General features: G+C 34.6%; 4 protein-coding genes across 4 annotated transcripts; 1 reads left to right on the forward strand and 3 right to left on the reverse strand.

The window, feature by feature from the left end:
- Window positions 1-1,124: 1,124 nt before the first annotated feature.
- LOC125854294 (uncharacterized) lies at window positions 1,125-6,430 on the forward strand. Its single transcript, XM_049533804.1, has 9 exons — window positions 1,125-1,572; window positions 2,413-2,496; window positions 2,590-2,931; window positions 4,194-4,329; window positions 4,592-4,754; window positions 5,074-5,202; window positions 5,540-5,734; window positions 5,909-6,031; window positions 6,108-6,430. The coding sequence occupies exons 1-9, from the start codon at window positions 1,410-1,412 to the stop codon at window positions 6,213-6,215; spliced, it is 1,443 nt and encodes a 480-aa protein (XP_049389761.1). The 5' UTR covers window positions 1,125-1,409; the 3' UTR covers window positions 6,216-6,430.
- Window positions 6,431-7,406: 976 nt separating this feature from the next.
- Window positions 7,407-11,273, reverse strand: LOC125854285 (exocyst complex component EXO84A). Its single transcript, XM_049533784.1, has 6 exons — window positions 11,109-11,273; window positions 10,385-10,482; window positions 8,900-9,941; window positions 8,073-8,774; window positions 7,846-7,982; window positions 7,407-7,730 (listed from the first exon to the last, which is right to left on the reverse strand). The coding sequence occupies exons 1-6, from the start codon at window positions 11,259-11,261 to the stop codon at window positions 7,592-7,594; spliced, it is 2,271 nt and encodes a 756-aa protein (XP_049389741.1). The 5' UTR covers window positions 11,262-11,273; the 3' UTR covers window positions 7,407-7,591.
- Window positions 11,274-12,947: 1,674 nt separating this feature from the next.
- Window positions 12,948-15,045, reverse strand: LOC125854293 (glycerol-3-phosphate acyltransferase RAM2-like). Its single transcript, XM_049533803.1, has 2 exons — window positions 14,434-15,045; window positions 12,948-13,844 (listed from the first exon to the last, which is right to left on the reverse strand). Exons 1-2 carry the CDS (start codon window positions 15,043-15,045, stop codon window positions 12,948-12,950), a joined length of 1,509 nt encoding a protein of 502 aa, XP_049389760.1.
- Window positions 15,046-16,976: 1,931 nt separating this feature from the next.
- Window positions 16,977-23,361, reverse strand: LOC125854298 (uncharacterized protein ycf45). The gene is made up of 9 exons (XM_049533809.1): window positions 23,077-23,361; window positions 21,230-21,292; window positions 20,602-20,679; window positions 20,115-20,332; window positions 19,868-19,940; window positions 19,461-19,745; window positions 18,647-18,790; window positions 18,314-18,364; window positions 16,977-17,257 (listed from the first exon to the last, which is right to left on the reverse strand). The coding sequence occupies exons 1-9, from the start codon at window positions 23,266-23,268 to the stop codon at window positions 17,198-17,200; spliced, it is 1,164 nt and encodes a 387-aa protein (XP_049389766.1). The 5' UTR covers window positions 23,269-23,361; the 3' UTR covers window positions 16,977-17,197.
- Window positions 23,362-23,684: the final 323 nt, after the last annotated feature.

The raw sequence follows: 23,684 nt of genomic DNA on the forward strand, positions 1-23,684 counted from the left end.
GGTTTGTAAATACTTCAAACCGATAACCAAACCAATAACATATTTCTTATCGATTTTTGATTAATCGGTTTATGGTACTTAACGGTTCGGTTTTCGGTTTAACCAATAAGAAAATACCATATGATTTTTTCAACATTTGGCATGAAAGTAATAATCATAAAAGTAACAATCATTTTTCTTGCAAGTTTGACACTAGACACATTCAAAGGAAAAAGTGTGAAAGTAACAATCGTTTAACCATTAATAATAAGACTAGTAAATTTAGTATAGTCTTATTGGGTTATCGGTTTAACCATTAACAAAAATTATAAAATCGGAAACCGAACCAATAACCCAATAAAAAATTTTGCAAAACCGTTTAAAAACCGTTAGCCCAATAACCCAATATCAATAAACTAATAGTGTTTTTTTCGGTTCGGTTTATTGGTTAAATCGGTTTTTGCACACCCCTACTTAATAGAATAAAATTTAGATAAGCTATACATTATTTGATACATTTTTTCTTTATTTACATAATAAATAATACCTATATATATATATATATATATAATATAATATAATATAAACATGCATTTATATATTATTATATACCAAATAAAATATTGATTAGCGTGTGCTATTTATATATTTAAAAAATTAGTAAATTCATTGTCTTCCTAACTTTCATCTTTTCACACTTAACCAAATTCCCACGATGAAATGATCTTCCTTGATCATACACAATTTGAATAGAAAAATATTACTTTTCCAAATTTCTTGTTATTTTCATATTATTATATTTTTTGAATATAAATAATTTACTTTTACAAAAGTTTTAAAATTAACATTGTGAAGAATTACAAAATTAATTGACCATGCCCATTTTTGTTTTTTTATATATAAGTTTAATCTAATCTAAATATCTGATTATTAATTACTAGTTCCTTTAGTCTATATTAAGTAAAAAAATATTTAAAGACATTAATGTACTTTTTAATGTTACTCTTACACAATTCTCACTATTTTGTAAATATAAAAAAATATTTAATAATTTTTTAAAATTTTAAATAATTCACTTATTTTAAACTAAAAAAAAATAAAAAATTGGGCTTTTCTCACCAATCGTCATTACAATAATCGTTTTGACTTCCTTTTGAGAAGAAGAAAAGAAGAAAAAATTAAACTTTCTTTTCTTCTTCTCTGAAAATCATGTAACATAATTCCAAGAATATACCCATTTTTTGGAGATAAGGAGATAATTAATGGCTTCTTCCACCTCTTCACGCTTCCTTTTTCCTCAAAATCAATAGATTTTTCTCTCTAAAAAAATGATATAGATATGAATTCTCTTTTTTTTTTTATTGAAATCAAATAGTATTTGTTAACGATTTTGAAGATTATTTGGTTGAGAAGCATATGATCCTGCGGAAATGGGAGCATGTGTATCGCGGCCAGATAGTTGTGTTGGAGGTAAATTGAAAGGTTCGAATAAGTTTAGGAAAAGAAGGGGAAGAAGAAGAAGGAAGAAATCTAGCTCACTTCATAAAATTGATGAGTCATTTCCTTTGGATAACTATAATCCAACATTTCAGGGTACTTTCTCTCTCTATCTCTGTTTTCACTTTTTTTTTTTTTGGGATTATTAGGTGTTGTGATCTAGAATTTTGTTGAATTGTGAAAGTAATCAGCATTTTAAATTTTTTAATTTTGAGTCAGTTTGGTTAAGTTGAAGGTTTTTAAGGTGGAGATATGGAGGTCTGGAGGTGATGAGATCCATTTAGGATGGAAAAGTTTCGATAAATCCGAGTTTTAGTAGCTTAGTTGGTTGGTTACATGAAGTTTCACCTGGTTGGTTGGTGAAAGTATGATTCCTCACCTTGTAATCTTTTTTCCCCATTTTCTCTCCCTCTATATCCAATTTAGAAAGAAAAAAAAGGAGTATTCTTTCTATTTTACTTAGAGGAGCTTTGGAGTGGCTGGAAAAAAGGAATTTAGTATATGATTTGATTGAGTGAGATAGCGGTGAGATATAGATTGTGATGAGCACCTCATTCTCAAATTTAATGGTTGTGATAATACGCACTTTTATTGGCTCGTCTTGTATACAAATTACCTGAATAGTAAAACTTTAGATGGTGTGGTGTTCCACTGTATAGAAATTGCCTTAATAGTTTCTAATGTTCTTGTAATGTCGTTTTTTTTCCCCAACTCCTATCAAATGCCTTCAGCAAGTGGCAAGTGGCAAGTTAAAGTGAGATTGTATGTTTCGTTGTCCATTAGGACTTAAGTGTGCTTTCACCATTCCATCTATCATTCATTAGGAAGGAACTAGTATAGTTTAAGTTTTCATGTTTTTATCTGAAAGTTGAATAGCAGATAAAACCATCACAAATGACCTTCTCAATTGTTTAATGTTGGTCATGAAAATCACAGGACGGACTGAGGAGGCGTGGTTTGATTCCGCTGCAATATTTGAATCTGATTGCAGTGATGAGGATTTCCAGAGTGTTCCTGATGGTACAGTATTCTAGTTTTCGATCTTCTGTTTCAACTGTTAGAATTTTGTTTCATTTGAACTTTGTAATTAAAATATGAACACAATTACTGCAGATGTACTCTCTGTCAACAGCTTTGATTGTGGGCGGACTAGTGTAGCTTCTATCAAAGATATTAACCATGGGGATGTTAATTTAAACCTTGATGTACCTCACAGTGAGGTACGGCCTGTTTTCCTTGATGAGATCTCGTCCTCTGAAAATATAGGTAGTGGCAGGGAGGATGGTTTGTTGGAGAACTGTGGAATTCTTTCAAACAACTGTCTGCCCCGTCTTACCTCCACTGTTGTGCCTGTTGAGAAGAGATCTCTTAGCTCTAGTCCTCCAAGTTCAAGGAAGAAAGCGGACCTAAAGCTTCCCTTCAAATGGAAAGATGGAAATCCTTGTGCCACTCTACGTGAGTATCTACATCTAACTTTTGATCTAGTTGCTTTGGCACGAAGTTCTTCAAATGTGCATCACATAATGGATTAAGTTTGAACATCATTATTGGTTACTTTTTCAAATATTAGTTCTAAAGTATCTTAAATTTGTTGCAATTAGTAATTAGCAATTTTTTCTATTGAAGACATATATAAAGATGAAATTTCAAGAATTACGCTACGTCTATAACAGGATTTAGTTATTGTTAAGAGGAATATCTTTCAAGAAACAGCAATTATTATTGTTCAGAGGAATATCTTTTCTCAAAATATATTTTGGGGAATTAGCGTTCTTATTGGATTATCCATGTCTCATCTTCTTTGAGGCAAAATTATGTGTTATCTGATGACTGTTTCAGCTGTTTTATATATTTGGAGTTGGTATTTGGGACTAATAAAAACAAATCTCCGCAAATACGACTGAAAATGTAGTTGATTTGTACAGGGCAGTGATAAAGCTAGTTACAGCTAAAACATATTTCCCAACTAATTGATATTGCTTATATAAATCTTTTGCTAAGTGTGAATTCATTCCAAACGATTATAGGCCTTTTGAGGCCACTGTCTTCCATGTGATTTTAGGTGTACCTCGTCTCCTTTTAAGCAACTCCCTTAATATAAGTGTAAGAGTGTGAAGGTGGGGTCAGTATAGAAGATAAAACAAAGGCATCCTTGTCAAGGTCCTTGATTCTCTGCTGCACCTTGGCGTGGAACGGATCTTAACAATCTACTTCTTAATAGAAAATTAGTCTAGCTGAGAGAGAAAGGAAAAGTAGTTCCAAAAGGAGACTTGCCCTAGAGAATGCGCTCTTCACCTCAATGCTATACTTCGGCAGCTACAAACTAAGACGCTTCAGAAGAAAAGCTACATCCACTACCTGGCGGATCTTTAATAATGCACGTCTAAAGGAAAATTTAGTCTAGTTGTTTTCTCAAAATTCAATTTTGACCTTCTTAGACCTGTTTCGTATATCAAGCTGTAAAATCAAGAGAGAAGGAAAAAGAAAAGAAGAGACTGATTGTGATAGAGGAATGGAATCCTTGACATCATATGTCTGTCTCCGAGCCTGAAAACTGGCTGTTTGGCATCTTATGTAAATGTTTGAGCTTGAAAATTCCCTATAAATTTGTCCTTCGGATGGACTCAAGAGTGATGATCAAGTTATCTGTGATCCAGTTACCAGATCAAGGAGAAGGAAAATACAATTAGCTAACTTTTATTTGTTTTTGGGTGCAGTTTCATCTAAAACCGTGCTTCAAAGGCCCATAGCTGGTAGCCAAGTACCAGTTTGCCCGTTGGAGAATAAATTGCCTGATAGTTGGTCCCATATTGAACCAAATACCTTCAGGGTCCGGGGAGGAAACTATTTCAGGTAATATACTTACAGATACACAAAACAAACAGGTAAGCACTTATTTTATGAGTGTGACAATCCAGTCATAAAAAAATGGCTTAGATGAAATCCTTCATTTACAAAAAGTAGAAAAGCAAGGGAAAATCCATATGCCCGTAGTTAAAGATGTGTTTTGTGGACGTTATGGTTATCATAAGTTTGTGTATGCATGCTGTCTGCCAATGCAACTGCCCTCTACTTTTGTTTATGTTGTATTATTCACTTATTTTAACTTCTGCAGGGACAAAAAGAAAGAGTTTGCAGCAAATAATGCTGCATATTATCCTTTTGGCGTTGATGTATTTTTATCTCAAAGAAAAATTGATCATATTGCTCGACTTGTGGAACTTCCTGTCATTGAACACTCTGGGACACTTCCACCCATTCTTGTAGTGAATATTCAGGTACCGTTTAATTTAAGCTTTAAGAGAATAAGTGTATTTCTTTTCTTTTTTTCTCCATTGCTCTGGCTGTCATTAAGTTGGTCTGATGGTTAATTTAAAGATAGTAATTTTTATGCTTAAGATACACATGAAATGTGTTTTGAGTCTCTTTAAAGTCAAAGTCATTCAACACCCAAATGGCTTTTGAACTATAAGACTTTATTCGCATCCATGTAGGTTTCCAATATAGCTGGCTGTATAACCTCTATTAATAACAGTATTCACGCATTTGAGTTGCTAAGATGCTGTTTTCGCCCTTCTTTTTCTTTCTTTTTTACAGGTACCATTATATCCTACTGCAATTTTTCAGGGTGAAACTGATGGAAAAGGAATGAGTTTTGTCTTGTACTTTAAGCTTTCCGAAAGTTATGCAAAAGAACTTCCTTCTCATTTTCAAGAGAACATAAGAGTAAGTTCTAGACTTCTAGTTACCATGTCATTGGTCCTTGTTTCTCTTTTAAGCTGTCTCTAGTTGTATATCTACTGTTGCTTCTTAATTGTTTAATCATGTTTCTTCATGTTAGCCTTTTTTATTGTGCCTCTTGTAACATTTGTTTCTCTATTGGTGTTTTCTTTTTTCACATTCTTTTAGTTTCTGTGTACATTCTCTAGTAGTATTGAGTTGGGTACTGCTTGTTACCCAGTCATTATTTCACGGTTTATTCACCTCTTGTCTGTTTCTTTGTAAACTATCAGAGTCGAAATTTTTACTGAACAATCTTTTCCTACTCTTTCCTATTGATCAGAGAGTAATGGATGATGAAGTGGAAAAAGTGAAGGCTTTTCCAATGGATGGTACTGTTCCATTTAGGGAAAGGTTGAAGATATTAGGTCGTGTAGCAAATGTGGAGGACCTCCGGTTAAGTGCAGCAGAGAGGAAGCTTATGCAGGCATACAATGAAAAACCTGTTCTTTCACGTCCTCAACATGAGTTTTATAAGGTATTATTGTCAGATTTGAGTTTTATTTGGATGAACAACTTGAGTTTTATGTTTGTGTGGGCGGGCATTAGTATGAGTGCCATCACATCTTTGAATAGAATGCACACATCGTCTTATTCATATTGAAGGAAATATGTTCAAGTTCTTATTAAGTTGCTAATGATGTCTTTGTAGGGAGAAAATTATTTTGAGATTGATATAGATATGCACAGATTCAGTTACATCTCTAGGAAGGGTTGCGAAACATTCCTAGATAGGCTAAAGCTATGCTCCTTGGATGTAGGCCTCACAATTCAGGTGAGTATCTGTATCTGACCTCAAATTCTCTTCTTTGCAAAATCAGCTGCAAGTAATTGTTCACTTTTCAAATCAGGGTAACAAAATTGAAGAATTGCCGGAGCAGATCTTATGTTGTATACGGTTAAATGAAATCGACTATGTGAATTATCAGCAACTCGGGGTTAATAATGAAACCCCTTGAATAGGTGCACAAACAGTGTAATCCACAGGGTATGGCAAATAAGTGATGAAGTTATTGTTAGCTAGTTTGTGTCCTTCCCTTTCTCCAATTGTCAAAATCTCTGTTTCAAATGTGCTCTCTCGCGAAGCAAATGGCTTATCGAGCGAGCTATAGATATTTGAATCTATGGACAAGGATGAGAAAATAGTCAATTGAGTGGGTGTTCTTTGTTTCAATGTTTCATCAAGCAGCAGTCTTTCTGTTTTTATTTTGGATTTTTTGATGCAACACATCCATTTAGTACTTCATGTCTTAAAAGAAAAATGTAAATATGCTCAAAATTTTGAAAGTAAAGATCTTGGAGAATATGAAGGTAAAAAGTTGTAGTCACAGTTAGATCATATTGTAATAGGTTGTTTCAACAAAACTATGTGAAGAAAAAATATTTAAGATGGATGCTAACATTTACCTGTAATGTTTGCATAGTAGAGCTAATCTAGTATAATGAGATCCAAAGTATGCAATAGGTGTAGCATCTTATCACTCGGGGACCTAGTGATTAATGAAGTGGGATAAAAATCATGGAGATTAGGGGTGTGTTCGGTACGAAGAAAAATGTTTTCTAGGAAAATAAGTGAGTTTATTACTTATTTTCTTGTGTTCGGTACATAGGTAAAAAAAATATTATTCTAAAAACATTCATGTATAATCTAGACAAATAGTATGAGATCGTGGGGATTGGGTAGAAGTGTGGGATGGTGGGGCTACCGGGGTGGGGTGAAAATGAAGAGGATACAATCAATGTAGAATGTCACTTATGGAAGTTGTTTTTCCTATTTCTATTCGGAAAGTCATGTTCCTCATTTTTTAAGGAATTTATTTTCTTAGAGAAAATGTTTTCCGAAATTTTTGATAAACCGAACATGAGAAAATTAGAAACATTTTCTAAAAAATGTAAACTCTACACCGGACAGGCGAAAACACCCTTATGAACTCGTTGAGAATGATTCTGATCTAGTTCATTGCCTAAGTAGAAGACTAGGATTTGAATCTCTATAGAGGCCAAAATAGGTAGGTGATTTCATACCTGCTACATTCTAGCCGGTAGTAGTAGGTTCCTCGATGGAATAGTCTAGGTGCATTTCAAGCTGGTCTAGACACCACCGTTACAAAAATGAATACTGCAACATCTAGGAGGTTGATAATCTTGAGAAGTTGCATGATAAATTTACATTTTAGCTAAAAAAAGAAAACAGAATACAATTAAATAAATAAATTTTCCTAATAAAACACCAACTGAATGAAGTATGTTAGCTGATTATCAAATCAAGAAACCAAGAAACTATATGAAGTATTTTAATTGATTACTATCCTTTAGTGGAAAGACAGTTCTAAATTTAGTTACTTCCATGAGAAAGAACTGATGATGCTGTAGGGCTACTAACATTCTCCATGGCCCCTACTTGTGTTTTCCCAGTTAGCATATCTATAGCAATTTGAGCAACTTCTGCAAACCAGTCATCCTCTGGTAGTACACTGCAGATTTAGAATTTTTTTAACATTAATGAGCCTGCTCGTGTTGTCGGTTTCAATCGCGGAAAAATGAGGAGGATTATAATTCAAGGGATTTGTTTTATTATCTATGGTATACCTGTATGGATCAATGTGGCTTGCAGCAACTGCTTCAATAGCTCTGCCTATGATGTTTTTGATTACTTGTTGAAGATTTCGAGACAAGTAACGTCCTTGTGAAGCAAACAGTATCACAAACTCCATATCTAGATAGAACTGCAGGGGAAACAGAATAGTGTTTCAGTTCTCAAAAGAACGCGAAGAGCGAAAAAGACAGATGAAAACAGATAATTTGACAAAAAAAACCTGTTGAAGGCCAAGTGGACCTAAAGGCCTTGGCCCTTGTTCAATCTCTTCCCAGAAATTTTGATCTTCAGAAAGCCAGAGGATGATAGTTTCAGTGAGCCTCATCAAAAGAATAGTAGCAAATCTTTCTCTTCCCACAAACATGTCTGATGCAATGCTAGCAATTCGAGTTAACTTCCCGAACATTTCCTGATATACTGGAGATGGAAACCACTCTATCTCTTCTGGATTTCCATCCATATTTAGGTACATGTCTGGACTTAAACGAACGCCACCATCTTCCAAGAAAATGAGTTCAAGTGCATGTTGCCTACAAAAGCTGTCACGGAGCTGATCAACTAAACGTTGGAGTCTCCGCTTCAGTTCTCTCTGCTCTACAGGACGGGATTGCCTGTCCGTACTTCGTTTAGATGTATCATCTGTCTTATTAGATTGTTGTGCATATGAAAGCTTGGCGGCTGCACGAGGGATTAGCTCATCTGATAACAATAATGCATTGGCTAGTAAAGCAATCTGTTCAGGTTCTGTCTCAGCCAGCCTAACAATTCTGTTTACAGATCCTTCAAGGTTCTCATTGTCCACTGAACCAGGTAATGCTTTTACCAACATACCTATGTATGAGTTAAACACTTGCATCACACCTTCCAAAGTGTTCTCCGACAATTGTAAGATTTCGAGAGGACTAATGTCCTCACAGAGTTCCTGTGAGAATGATCAAGTTTAGTGCCATAAGGAGCTTCAGTTACATACTATAGGAAGATAACGATATGAGATGAAAAGCTATATGCAAGAATTTTTTATTTCTGCTAAAGTGCAAAGTTGATCACCTGAACCATTGTGTTGAATTTATGAGCACTGCTTGAGAGCTTTGGCTGGGAGGCGATTACACCAGCAAGAGATGAAGTTCCTAGAGAACGTGAGCCGATTGGTGGATAAGTTAGCGACCAATCATCTGCAGCAGCAAGTGCAGCAGTGCACTGCTCGATCCTCTTTATATTGGCATACAGTGCTTGCTCAACACAGGGCTTAAAATTTTTCAGGAGAACTGGTGAAAGAGCCAACCCGCGAGCTTCTAACAAAGAGCAGTGCCCGAGACTTATGTGAACACTTTCAGCAACAGGTCTTAAGCATCCTGATGCTGCTGGTGAAGCTATGACATATCTTTTAATAAGATGAGCAAAATTCTCAGTCTGGTTGACTGCCCAAGTTACTAGCTCAGATGTATAGGAAGGTTCATCATCAAATAAGGACAAGGAATCACTTGTGGCCTGTGCCATTGTCGAGAAAACAAGCTGCGAAAGAGCAGCACTATATGCTACTCCATGTGAAGTACCTGAAGGACGAAGACCCTGCATATTACCATGCAACTTCTGCTGGTGAGAACTTAACATTAAGGTATGAGCACGAGGTCCATCACCAAGGCGTTTTAGAGCTTGTACTGCAGAACGAAGCTCAGCAGCACCAACTGAAGACTTGAAAGAAGCTTCTGCTAACTGTGCTGCTAACTTTTGCTTCTGTTCAGTGATAACTTTCTGCAATGATAATAACGCGGATGGAGTCAATGTCTGTTTACTACGAGTATCATTTGCCATATGTTCACCTTCATCCAGCACATCCAAAACTTCATCAACTCTCCTCTCAGCAAGTAACACTTCAAGCTTCTCTATAAATTGTCCTAACCAACTCTCGGTATTGGTGCTATCATTGTCATCATTATTAGACCTATCATCTTGTGTTGAACCATCAGAGCTAGCCAGAGAATCAACATTAATTCCTTCAGCTAAACCATGAACAATTGCTGCTCGAGTAGATAGGAGATTTCTCAACGCGATAAGCTGTCCTTCAAGATTGGATATTTCCCTTGATGTGCTGCATATATAAAACGAATAAGACACTTCTGCAAGTGATGATGCAGCAACAGCCTAGATACACTGCAAAAGGAGTGATAGTGGTTGTTTCAGACTAAAAATGTTCCAGCTTCATGTGCTTCAGGCAAAGTTCAGTTCTTGGCGGAGAGCTATGTGAACAACTCCCACTAAAGCTCAACGAACATCTACCTAGAGGAGCGACATTCACTGTAAGCAATCCTTTAAATTCTTCTGTTTTTTTAAGAGATATTACTTTATGGCAAGTTGAGCTTTTATGGCAGACATATGAACATATCTTTGAGTTCTAAGAATGATATCGGTGGCAAGTCTAATATTTTCGTCCTTCTCATTTCGTTTCTAAAGATAACACCACTTATCCCAGAATGGCAAAAAATTTGGTAAGTAACAGATATTGAATTCATTAGTATGGCTGAGTTTGCTTACCGTATGAAAGCAGCATAGTTAGCATAAACACTTTTTCGCATTTCCTCTGCAGAAGCCTTCCTTAAGTCCATAAGGTAATGGCATAAATGCCTTATTTCCTGTTCAAAATTTCCAAAGAATTTATTTATATCATTATAACAAAAACAACTTTTAGCGGTAATAAATATACATATGAACAAAGAATGTTAAAGTCTTTACCGACATTTGTTAATTATCATTGAATCCAATATCGTTATAGATTTTAGGAACATTTACAAAAAGTACTAATTACCGATAAAAATACATATTTAACAATAATTAAACTATTGTCGTTGATTAATTGTTACTAGAGCAGCACTTTACTTTTACAACAAAATAATCACATTATCCAAATTTCAAATTAGAATAACCAAAATATAAGAAACAATTTTCTCCTTCGTGATCAACTAATCAAGTGCTGATTAGAGCGAGTTACTCGGATGGTAAGGACCCTTCACTTCCAATCCCTTGTACAATTTTGTTATCTTTATCCATAATTCCGTCTCCAAAACCATATTTAACAAGAATGCACCAATAGATATGTATCTGCAAGCAATGTTATGTGGTATACATAGGTTTAATGTCAATTTTACACCCCCTTTGTCAAATTTCTGACTCAGGTTCAATCGAAACCCATGGTTTTGAGTTCCAACAAAAGGCATACATACGCAAACACAAATTTAAATTTACGAAAATTAAATGAAACCTTTTCGCTCATTTGACGACATCGATTGGTAACATATGAATCAGGATCATATGCAGAAGCTTTGAATACTTTGAGTTTATCACTAAGTGATAAATCTTTTTCATCAAAATCAATTGAATCTCCTATGCTTGAAGAGAATGAACCTCCATCCATTTTTAATTAATCAATTTTATTCCCAAAAAAAAATAAAAATCAACAACTAGCAAAGAAGAAGAAAAATAAAAAAGAAAAGCTTATTATGAATGTGATTCAATTTGTATCATATCACGGTGGACTCGCTCCAACTCACAAGAATGACAGATATTTGGTTTTTTATAAATTTGTTTTATTAATAAGAGATTTAAAAAAAAAATGATATTTCTTTTTATTGTATTTATAAGAGATAGTAAGAGATTATTTACTTCTTGAGCACAATATTAGTGAAAAAGGAAATAAAAGAAAAATTGGATAAATTAAAACTATTGAATATTTGTTTGATCTTTATATATTATAGTTCAAGCTATCCTTTCCAACTTCATCTGTTTTATATTACTTGTTCCTTATATTAAAAATAGTTATTTCAATTTACGAAATTAAGAAAGTTTTATCATTTTTTTTTTCTTTTTAACTTTTAGTATTAAATAACTACACAAAATAGTAGTAGCAATATTCAAATTAATTAGAGTTCCAAAACATTATTAATAAAATAAATTTAGTAAATATACATTTGAATTTTTATTTTTTATTTTTATTTTTTAGAGACAAAATTTTCTCGAAGCGTCTGTCAATGGCGAAAGCATTTGAAAGTTGCGCCTCAAGTGGAAAGAGACGCGAGCAGCACATTGGAGTTTTTTTTATTTTTTTATTTTTTCACATTTGAAATTTATGTTTTTGTGTACATAGTAATAATTACATAGAAAACATCCTTTATATATAAATGTCGAGAATATAGATAGTCATTTGAGGATTAGTTGGATAATTAATAATTCATCCGTCCACGTTTAATTATCATATTGCGTTTTTTAAAAGTCAATTTGACTAATTTTTAAAGTTAAATTAAATTACATTAATTCGATATTTTAAACTTAAAATTTAGATATTCAAAAAATATATGAAAAGTACTATAAATTGCAATTTTTTGCAGATGAAATAATACATCATAAAATGTTAATCAAAGTTCTTATAATTTGACTCTAAAAAAGAAAATCATGACAATTAAAAATGAACGAAGGAAATAAGAGATAATGAAGAGGACGTGTCTTTGAGATTACGTGATTTACAGAGAATTATAACACCACTTTCTCCCCTCTATGCCTATTAATTATCATACACTTAATATTTTAATTTCTAGTATTAACATGCACAATAACATCACCAGAAGGTTCTTAACCACTCGAACAAGCCTCTCACTTCTAGTGATCCGCACAAACTTTTACATAAAGGAGATCAACTCAAGAGAAAGTGTGAAATGTAAAACTAGCCAACTAATTGACAAGTGAAGTCTTGAATCATTTTATTTCTTAGAAGGGAGTACATGACATGATCATTATTTTAAATAGTTGAAATCTTCTAATGCTAAGTACATAGTAACAACAACAAATTCAAGTGAAATTCCAAAAAGTTGAGTCTGAGAAAGGTAGAGTGTACGCAAACCTCTTCGAGGTATACGATGTGCTATTTCTAAAAGATCTTCGACTCAAGCAGATCAAAGCAACAACTAAAAGAAAAACATGACTGTTGATAGCAAAGCAGGCCAGAGTATATATATATGCAAGGAACCATAACAACAACAACAGTTAAGGCGTGGAGTTTTATACTTCCACCCGACCAAATACATGTATAGTAGTTGAGTTTAAAATATTAGCATCCCATTATACTTTTTTTGATCTTAGGCTTCTCAACAACAATTCCATCATTTCCAGCAAGTGCACGATACTTATCCTTCCTTGTAAAACTAGTACATTCATAAGAAAGAGTTGCAGCAATAACCCTTTGTATATAGTTAGCTACTTCATGACTCGATTTCCCCGCGTTACAAGTTAGCTCATACGGCAACTTATTCAAAAATGTAACCTCATAAGCAGGGCTTGGGTTCATAAAGAAGTAAAATGGATCCATCCCTTTCCATCCTCTAGCCGTTGTACCGTGAAACATGCTCATCTTATTCACCATAGCAACGGGTACAAGTTCATCTGTTAACTCAGCAAATAACGCGGAGAATCTAAGTAGAAACGGTTCCCTACATGTTGTTCCTTCAGGGCATATTGCTAGGTCACCTTCTTGTAAGAGTTTTTTTATCATCGATGCATCTAAATCTCGATCACGATTAAGTCTAACTGTTTTAATCGGTGAAATGATCTCAGAGAGACGTGAAACGGAGTATGTAACAGCTGGAATTGGACGTCCAAGGGCAGTAGAGAGGAAAATCGGGTCAAGGAGAGTTCTGTGTGAGCAAATGAAGAGGACACCTGATTTGTTGTTGGATTTATTGACAGGAGGTGGAGGGGTACCTTTGATGATGACACGAACGCCTAACGCCCAAAAGGCGTAGTAGACGATAGGCATAGGGAGGAGGGAACCAGCAGCAATGCGTAAGCACGCCAGAATGAATCCAATTGGGATCCACAGCAGGATGAGTAGTGACATGAGAGGTGTTGGCTTTTGAACTAAACGGCCATCATGGAAAATGATGGGCTTGGGAAGTTTGCTTGTTGTTACAGCTTTAACTTTTGGCTTTGGTGGTACAATGTAACCTTCCTGCATTTTTTGAACATATACCTTAATGAGATTTGAGTTATAGACACACAAATATTAACAGCAACGGTGTTCAAGTCAGCTAGCATGCCTCTCGATTAGTTCTACGGGATATCTGTCATCTCCCAAGTCCCAACAACATGTACCAAGTAATTGTCTGTCTACTAAAGCTAGAACAGATGGGAAGAAATAATCACCTACTCTATGTCCATCACATTTTATATGATATAGTTTGACTTGATTCAGAGTCTAAAAAAGAAAATTTTTTGAAACTTGTGTAGTCTAAAATAAGTGATATGACTATAATCATTTCATTAAGAGTAAAATGAAAATTTTAAAGTTAAATTGTTACTAAATATAGAAATGTGTTATTTTTATTGAAACTGACTAAAAAGAAAAGTGATTCATATAAATTGGGGGGCAGAGGTATCAGAGTAGTATTTTGTGTCTGGCATGGAAATTGAACCTGAAACCTCATGGTGCCCAATCCATTTCACGATCACTAAGCTACACACTTGGATGCATGACTTATTTCAGATCACAAGTTTCAAAAATTATCTGATGAGTAAAAATGCAGCAAATTAAAACTAACCTTACACAAAGCCAAGAAAGGAAAATCAGTATGACGATCACCCAAACCAATCTCAGGTTTACTCTCTCCAAAAGCTTTTATAAGAGCATCAGCCTTGTTTTTACCAACAAGTACTCCTGGCTTCTTAACAAAGCCAGTAGCTCTACCTTTATAACTTTCAATCTCAGTTCCTAAAACCAAATCAGCTCCCAAAAAATCCTTCAAAAATGCTTCCACCATAACCCTAGGATTTGCGGTTAAAACACAACGTTTCCCACAAGAAGAGAACACTTTCCATGACTCAGGATGAAGATCATCTGAGTAGAATTTCGGTAGCACTGCACGTGCTACCGATTCTACATCAGATACTTTCATCCCAGCAAAAGTAGCAAAAATAAGTACTTGAATTCCAGCAGACTCCGAGACGAAATAGTAAAGAAGTCCAGCGAGTGGTGAAGATAAGAGAAGTATAAGTAACCTTAAAACACCTCCAACTTCGAAAGCAACTAAGGCGAAATAAGGGAAAGAGCTTCTTCCTCGAAGTAAAGTTCCATCCATGTCTGCGATTACTGTGTCCTTTTCGCGACCTATGGATGCACATTTATCCACAGATGGAAACGTTGTAATCGCCATTTTTGTAGCTAGTAAAGTTAACAAATAAATATGTTTTATTTGAAGTTAAGTAACAAGTTTGAGTGTGTATATATATGCATGTTGATTAAGAAAGATGACAAATGAGGAAAACATAGTGAAGATAGTATCTAAGATAAATTAAATGTCCATAAGGATTTATCGGTAATTATTTAGCGACAATATATAATTCAGTATTTATATCCAACACTCTATGTATAGCGACTTTGGATCCAATAACATTAACTCAATTGCTGCTAAATGTTTTTGCAGCAATATAGGAAATTTAATTTATTGCCATTAAATGTCTCTTTTGTAGTGATACTGATAATGGTTGGTTGTGTTGAAGAGATTAAGGGTGTGTTCGGTATAGAGAAAATGTTTTTATATTTTCTCATATTTGATTGGTCAATTTTTTTGGAAATATTTTCTCTATATGTACCTAAAAACATGAAGAAATGATTTCTTTAATGAAAGTAGGGAAAACAGGTTTCACGTGGGACATTTCATATTGATTGTGTCACTTCTCATCCTCTAACACACTTCATCTTCACCCCTACCCCAGTAGCCCCCATCCCCACGACTCCACACCCTCCTACCTCTGTTATCACCTCCCATAGTTTTTGTCTAAATAATTATATACAAATACTTTTAAAATAATATTTTTTAAATACATACCAAGCGCAAAACAATAAGTTAAAAAAAACACTGATTTACTTTGGAACACGCCTAAAGCTTCTAGAATTTGCTTGAAATTGGCATATTCTTATTTCTCTAGGATGGAGAAAAGCCTATTTCTTAGTTCAAATCGTCATGTCTTGTTTTTGTATATTTTCTTACTTTTTATGTTACATGCAGTTTTTTGTCTTTTAATTCCAAGTAGAGGTCAGCAAAATCATATTGAATTTACCAAAACATAATGGCTTTGTTTAGGATCATACTAAAATGCTTCTTTGTTCCAACCGCCAATTTCTAAAACTTAGGTTGAAGTACACAAATATGGAATATTATAAAATAAAACATTAATATATCATTTCACAAAATGACAATTATTAATCCTTGTAATATTTGTTACTCCCGTTTATATGAACTAGGCGTCCAAAGTATTGGGACAGTATAAAAGTAATCAATTTGACTTCTTATGTCACCCAAAAAAAAAAAAAGCAAATTCCCATTGAAATACTGGTAGTAGGCATTAAATATCATTTCTTTTTTCACTGATTTTGGAAAGCAAAAAGTTCACATAATCAACTCTGATCTATTTTTAAATATATAAGGATTACAAAATATTTAACTGCTCCCTTTTTATCAGTTTGGAAATCAAAAGAATGAAACTAAACTTGTACTAAAATCTGTTACTTGTATTTTGTAACATAAAAAGAGAGATGTAAGCCGAGACCAAATGGATTCAATTGAACTCACAAGAACGTATAATATTATACATGGTCAAGTTGTCTGTTATAGAATTTCTTTTGCTACCTTTTTGTTGGGATACTCAGTATGTATCTGCTAGTGTAGTAGGTCAATAGCTCCTTCAACTTCACTGTTTTCGAAACATCTTTGGTTCTCAAAGCCCTCAAAACTTTTGATCTTGTACCTGTGGATAATGCAAATGAATCATCATTTTTAATGCTAATATGAGTTGAGTTGACACAAATATGAATAATTTCGTATCAAGCAAATGCCTGTGTAGAGTTGGGACGTAGTTAGAGATAGAGACCTACTAGCATCTCATCTTCATAACATTTAATCAATTGAAAAAGAAGAGAACAGAACTCTATAGCAATAGGTCGATGGCCAAATATCTGAAACAGAGTTCTTATCCCTATGACCTAAGACAAAACCGCAAAGCTTAATGAGAACCAAGAGCTCCAACAGCTCTCTCCGTTATATGTAGAATAGATCCTATAAGCTGAATGATCCTGTTGAAAACTCAGTTATGTTTCTGGCAAGTAAACCAACTCAAGAGCACAGTAATCAAGCATTGATTCTGTATCAAGACTTGAGGGTAGCTAGAAGAAAGAGGGAAGCATTGGATATTTTCACTCCATTCACGCAACAGAAAGAAACATTGAACCAATAAAAGAGAAAGAAATGTTGGTGTATGCATGATCAATATGTTTACCAGTAGAGCAGTACCAGAAGTTAATTGTATTTAGGCTTTTGTTCTCCATCTCTCAATCACAACCTGTAATTGCTGAGTTCTCCTCCTAACCTGTAAAACAAAGATTTTTAGTACGTTGCCACCACCAATAAGGCGTGCATTCAGCTGCACTCAAAAGAAAAACATGCAACTGTATAATCCTAACACAAAGCAAGTAACCTCTAAATTTACTTACAAGTTAACTCACATGCTCTTTCACAACTGATGCTTTCGAAAGTTAAAAACAGTAGCTGAAATAATGGAATCATATTACATACTTCATTTTTGTAATTTGTGTAGTGAAAAGGCAACAACTTTTTGTTGAAGACTTGGTAATTTATCAAGTTGGACATGGTCCAAATTGCTGTACAGTTTTCTGTCATTGGAAATTAAATTGCATAATATTTAGATTAAAGGACTTTATCGAAATAATAATAATAATAATAATTAGATTAACCTATCAAAAAGAAATAGATTACAGGTTTCTTATTCTCTAAAGCAAAGGAATATTCTCCTCCACACTTTTTAACTTGAAGGTTGAAAGCTGAAGGAAACAGAATTATATAACTTGTAATAAATGGGCAAGACGAGGTAGACCTAAAATCACACCAGAGGAGTATCTCGAATGACTTAACTATCTGTTGAGACCCACACAGACTTACAAAAAAGTAGAATTCATTACAATGAAAGTAAAAGTTTCATATAGGCAATAACAACTAGCTCCGGTCAAAGCTTAGTCATGTTGGTACACTAATATTAGGTTCAGTATTTGGTAGGAGTTCTTTTTGTCTGTTTGTTTGTCAGTTCAAAATGTAGAGAACCTCCACCACTAGAGAATCCCAAATTACTGAATACTGGAATGAATCAGGTCCAAATGGAACAAAATAGATTGTAAGAATTAGCATAGCCGACTCTAACTACCTAGAGGTTGAGGTGTTGGCGTTCACTTCTTGAGTATGGCATGTGCATCATAAGGCTAAAAATACCTCTTTTAACATAACAGCATTATTTAGAGTTTGAATCAAGCGTGTAGGAAACTAATTAATACTTCCTTTTTGTGGGAAAGAATTGTCAACTGAATAGAAGCTATATAGAAGATCATAAATAGCAAGAACATATCTATAGTACCTCAACTAGCGGTTTTTTACCCCGAAGCAGAGCATCGACACTTCTTTCAGTCTGCATTTTGTTCTCCAAAATGAAAAAGAGCTATTAGAACTCAAAATGCTGGCAGAGAGATCACAAAGGATAAAGTTATGGCTTTTAACTCAAAGATTTCCTTTCATTCCTTGCAATGCAAGGAACCTATATTACTCATTGACAATAAGCTAGTATGCAAAAAGAATAAACAAGGGGATCAAAGGTGGAGGGGAATATGTGCCAACATGTCAATATGGAGGCGTTGCTGTCTAGCATGTGATATTTTCTATATTACACTATTGCCTCAAAGTGGTGACTAACCCGGTGTACAATCCAGTAGTCTCTCTCGTTTATTTCAATCAAAAAAGGAAAGGGCGATGGAGCTTTCCTCTCAAGAACACTTTTACTGCAGTTCCTGATTCGTGCCTCCTGATCACTTAGAGTCACAGTTACTACTCCTCCAATCTGTAAAATTTGACAATTCAAGTGACCAGAAAGGAAGCATTATCGCCTAATAATGAAGAGTAATAATGAGAAGAAAACTGAATATATAAAAGATACTAAGGCAAACAAGAAGAGATATACCCAGTGTCTTTCCGGTGCTTGTGGCTGGAACTCAACAGAGAGCATCCAGGCAGAGGAAATGACTATTCCTAGATTCTTAGATTGGTTTTCTTTGACATTTTATTTTTCATGCAGTGAGTACTATCCCAACAAGTAGAAATTAGCGAGGTGCAAATTCTGCAATTGTAGCGTCTATAGGCTTTCTTACAATTTGAATATGCTATTTTCGGGTGTTTAGTTCATCATTTATCATCTTTGAGTTTATGTTCATTTTTCTGTTATCCTTGATGAGTGACTGACACCCCCTTTGTGCCTTGTCTAATGGAATACTCCGCCTTCATTTATCAAAAGAAAAAAAGCACACACACAAGTGCTAGCATCTGAAATGGAAAAGTCTAATTCTGAATCTGAATGCAAAAGTAATGTTTGCTTACACTTACCAACCAAAAAGCAGGTACGAAAAGATGCTTTAAGAATATATTCAAATGATGCTGAAATGGATTATTGTGCAGGACAGTAAGAAAAAAGAGGAGTTCCTCATTAAGGAAATCATTAGGTGTTCCAAACATACCAGATCAGACAGAATTGGATTCTTAATTATATTCTCTAGCTGTTCACCATGAGCTGTACCAATAAGCATAACACCTCTCTCAGCAATTGTACGACAAGCATGAACTTCAGATTCAGTGCCAATCTCATCTATAATGATCACCTCAGGCATGTGGTTCTCCACTGCCTCAATCATAACCTGATGCTGCAATGATGGGTCCGGAACCTGCAATCTTCTTGCCCCTCCTATTGCTGGGTGTGGGATATCCCCATCACCTCCTATTTCATTGCTTGTGTCAACAATAACCTACCACAATGATCCCTAAGCTGTGAAAACTTCTTTCATTAGCAGCATAATAAGGAAATAAGATTTGAGAAGTAAGTAGGAGAGTGAAACCATAAAGTTAATTGCAGCAGTAGTTAACAAACCACTCTTTTATGAAGTTCATCGGACAAGACACAAGATATCTCTCGCACAATCGTAGTTTTACCAACACCAGGTCTGTTAATTTAAAGAGAGACAAATCAAAAAAAGACAGAATAACTTGACAGGATAGCAAGGTATAGTCAATTGTGATAAAGCTTGATGGTTATCAGCTTAGTACAACACATTAGAAAAATTGAGGCAACTGCAGGTGGGTCAGACATGATTTACATCTATTTGTAACTCACTTACCGTCCAACAAACAAGATGCTTTCACCAAAATCAAGCAAATCCCGCACCATGTCAATCTGTCCTCTGGCCCTGCCAACTCGGCAAGTCAAACCAATGACTTCACCCTTCCTATTCCTAATTGAGGAAATGCGATGCAAAGTACCCTCAATGCCAGCTCTATTATCTCCTCCAAATTGTCCAATTTCCTTGAGGACACATTGTATTTCTTCCATAGAGACCTGCTTAACAGAAGAAACAGATATAACTTCACATTTCAAAAAAAGAAGAAGCAGATATAATTAAGCTCTTCAATAATCTTCTGGTGTCCAGTTGTTGTACTTTGTATTCCTTCAAGACCACAATTTTCTTCCCTTTTCTCTTTCACTTCCTAGTAAACTACAATAAGCTTCTGGTGCTTCTAAGCAAGAAGTGCACTAGTCATTATCATGACAATAAATACTTCAATATTTTCATAAAGTAGGGTAATTTCAATACCTTTAGTGTTTACCTCAGTATTTCGAAGGTAACGCCTCCCAGAATCATCTATGTAATGTGCTTGTGGCAAACAGCCTAAATCTAAAATCACCTACAAACATATCATACCAATTTTTTGGTCAGTATAGTAATTATCATAGCATAATAATACACACAGCATAGTAATTATCATGCATAAGCATTACTGATAACCTATTAGATAGCACGGATCTCAAATAATTATCAAGCCCTATAAACATTACTGGTAACCTATGTGATAATATGAAACTCATCCTGTCATTTCATGAAAAGCATATCTACCGAAACATGTTTGTGGTAAGCAGATAAATTTAGTCAGATTCACAAAATGACAATTTCCAGAACACAGATCATACTTTTTCCAGCAAGAGACCTCTTTGACACAAGAATATTAGCAAAACAAAGGATATCATCTTTTGTAGGCACATTTAAGCTGGTAAACTATAACGCTAGCAAATCAAGAACAGTTTATTAGCTGACAGTAAGATATAAGGCAAACATCACATATTGCTATTTACAAGATACAGCGAGTGAAGCTAAAACAATCAAGGAGAAATCTGGTGAAAAAACACATACTACATCCCTTTTTCAAAGAAAGTGTTCACATTGTTAGAAATAGATACCTCTACTAGTTGATCTTGGCTGGGGTCACACAAAAGGGTGTCCCGTAAGTCACATGGCAGAATCTGCAAAAAGAAGAAAAGAAAAATAAATCATTTTAAGTTCATTTTAAAGCATATTCTTCAATTACATAAAGCAAATATTTCAATAATTCAACTGATGCAAGAGATCAAAATCACAATATGCTAAATGACCCTCCAACCCCAGCTATCCTACCCTATGTTTGGGCATAAATTACAAAGAAATGTAAAACAAACTTGCAACTGTAATGTACATAGCCCTCCAGAACTGAAATACAAACAAAAAGCCATAGTCTACACTGATAATTAAGGGAGGTAGATGGTTCTTGTGCAACACTCCTTGAAGCGTGTGACATTTTACTTTGTGTATACACTAAATTTTACCTCACAAGTTTTTTAAAAGAGGCTGAAAAGTCCATTCTTGAATAAGCAGTTACCTCGTTTTATCTCCACTCTCCCTTTTTTTTTTTGAGATGGTAACAGATTTGTATTGATATCAAAAGAGCCTGTGGAGGCCATAGTTACAAGGAAAGAAAGCTAAAAATCTATACAAAAATTCTACTACAACTATACAGACTCTAGGAATTGTAATATAATCTCAGAGTTATTTATGTACTCCTGTTTACACCAAAAATGCAAAAGCAGAATACAATTAAGCTTTATCTTCTGGATTGGGCTGCTTTTTCCTTCAAAATGTCTTAAATTCCTTCCCTCCAGATAGTCCACCATATGCCGCCTGGGATGTCTTCATCTAATTTTTTGAGCTTTCATACCTCCTCTTCTGTTCCATTCTCCCATTTTTGGTACACACTATGCCATGTTTATTTTTTTATTCCTAATTTCCCATTATTAACTTTCTTGTAGACTTGTGTTTGATATAAGAAAAGTTCACTTCCTCAGATTTTCCCAGGGAGCGAGTGCTACAAACTTCATAGGAAATATAGAAATCTTAACTACTCCACCGCTTTTCCAAGTTTTAATGTCACTACTTTTTTATTTGACTACGAAAAAGCCCTGCAACAAGTAGTGCCAGTACAACAACAACTACTTCTACTACACCTTGATAAACTAGTAGGAGTTGGCTACACAAATCATTAATATCCATTCCACTCCATTTGGGTCAACTTCATTCAAATTAATTTATCTTTAGGTACAAATTAGGGGTTCTTCAAATTGGGAGTTCTCTAAATGTCCCACTTATTCCTACACTAACATAGAATTCTTTAAGTATACCCAATAACACTAAATCTCACTCCAAACTTAGTTGGTAAGCCCATATGGTTATCAAGATATTATCATCTAAAAATAGCTTATCAAGAAGCTAACCTGCATCAGTTAAATGAATAATTTCTCCCTTAAACTTCAAAATCAAGCTGACATGTAAACAACATCGTCTTTTTTCCCTTTGTTCCCCTATTTCTAGGATCTTTACATAAGCACATTTTCTCAAACATTCTCAACAGATATCTTAACCCTAACTTCTAAGTTCTAACAAGTTTCACATTATGTACACCCAATAGTGAGTGTCACATATCCTAGACTACAAGTTGAAACTTGCTCCCTCCACTACCTACCCTAAAAAGGGGTAAAAGGCTGAAACTTTAGAACTTTAGACACAATCAACTAATCAATTAATCAATTATACTTCAATCCCTAAGTACTTCAGGTAAGTTACATGAAAATCCTCTACATCCATTCCGCTCTATTTGGACTATTCCAGCTCATTTCCTTCTAGTACTTGTAAATCCCTAAAATATATGCAAACTCACATTGCCAGAGTTGAATAACCAAAACACACAAAAAAACAGAAAACTTAAAAGGAAAAGCACCTGAAAGAGCGCACTCATATCATCATCAACATGACTATTACAGCACGAAAGGCTACTCCGGGCACGAAAACAACGGTAGCTAGCAGTCATCAATGGTGGATAATGCGATAAACTCATGAAACAACAAGATTTGCTTTTTATGGCTGGAGTAATTACACTAGTAACTACAGACATCAATAAACTAGACCTCATTTCGCCTAACAAGCTAAACTTTGAAAACAATTCCTTACCACTATATTGTTCTTGGAGAAAATGATACACATTTTATATTATTACTATATATTTGGTTTCCCACCCGCTATCTCGAGCCCACATTGAAGCCCCTCAAGTAGGATTTTTTCCATATCAAGGCTCAAATCGGGTCTCTAGTTAAGGATGAATCATTTCTACACCAGTCGATTATTAGGTGAATTTCAACATTTTTTATTCTTTTTAACTCTTTTTTGGAGTTCAATCCATAATCTTAAAATTGAAGGTAAAAAATACGGTGTAAATTATAATGTAACTATTATACACGGCCGCCCAGTCGCCAAATCGCCAAAACAGATTCTGTGAAGCGCACAGACTTCCAACAGAAGATACTCTGTCGGCCCATTTTTTACGCGCCC

Source organism: Solanum stenotomum, chromosome 2 (genome assembly GCF_019186545.1).
Source record: "Solanum stenotomum isolate F172 chromosome 2, ASM1918654v1, whole genome shotgun sequence".
In the NCBI taxonomy this organism is placed as follows: Eukaryota; Viridiplantae; Streptophyta; class Magnoliopsida; order Solanales; family Solanaceae; genus Solanum; species Solanum stenotomum.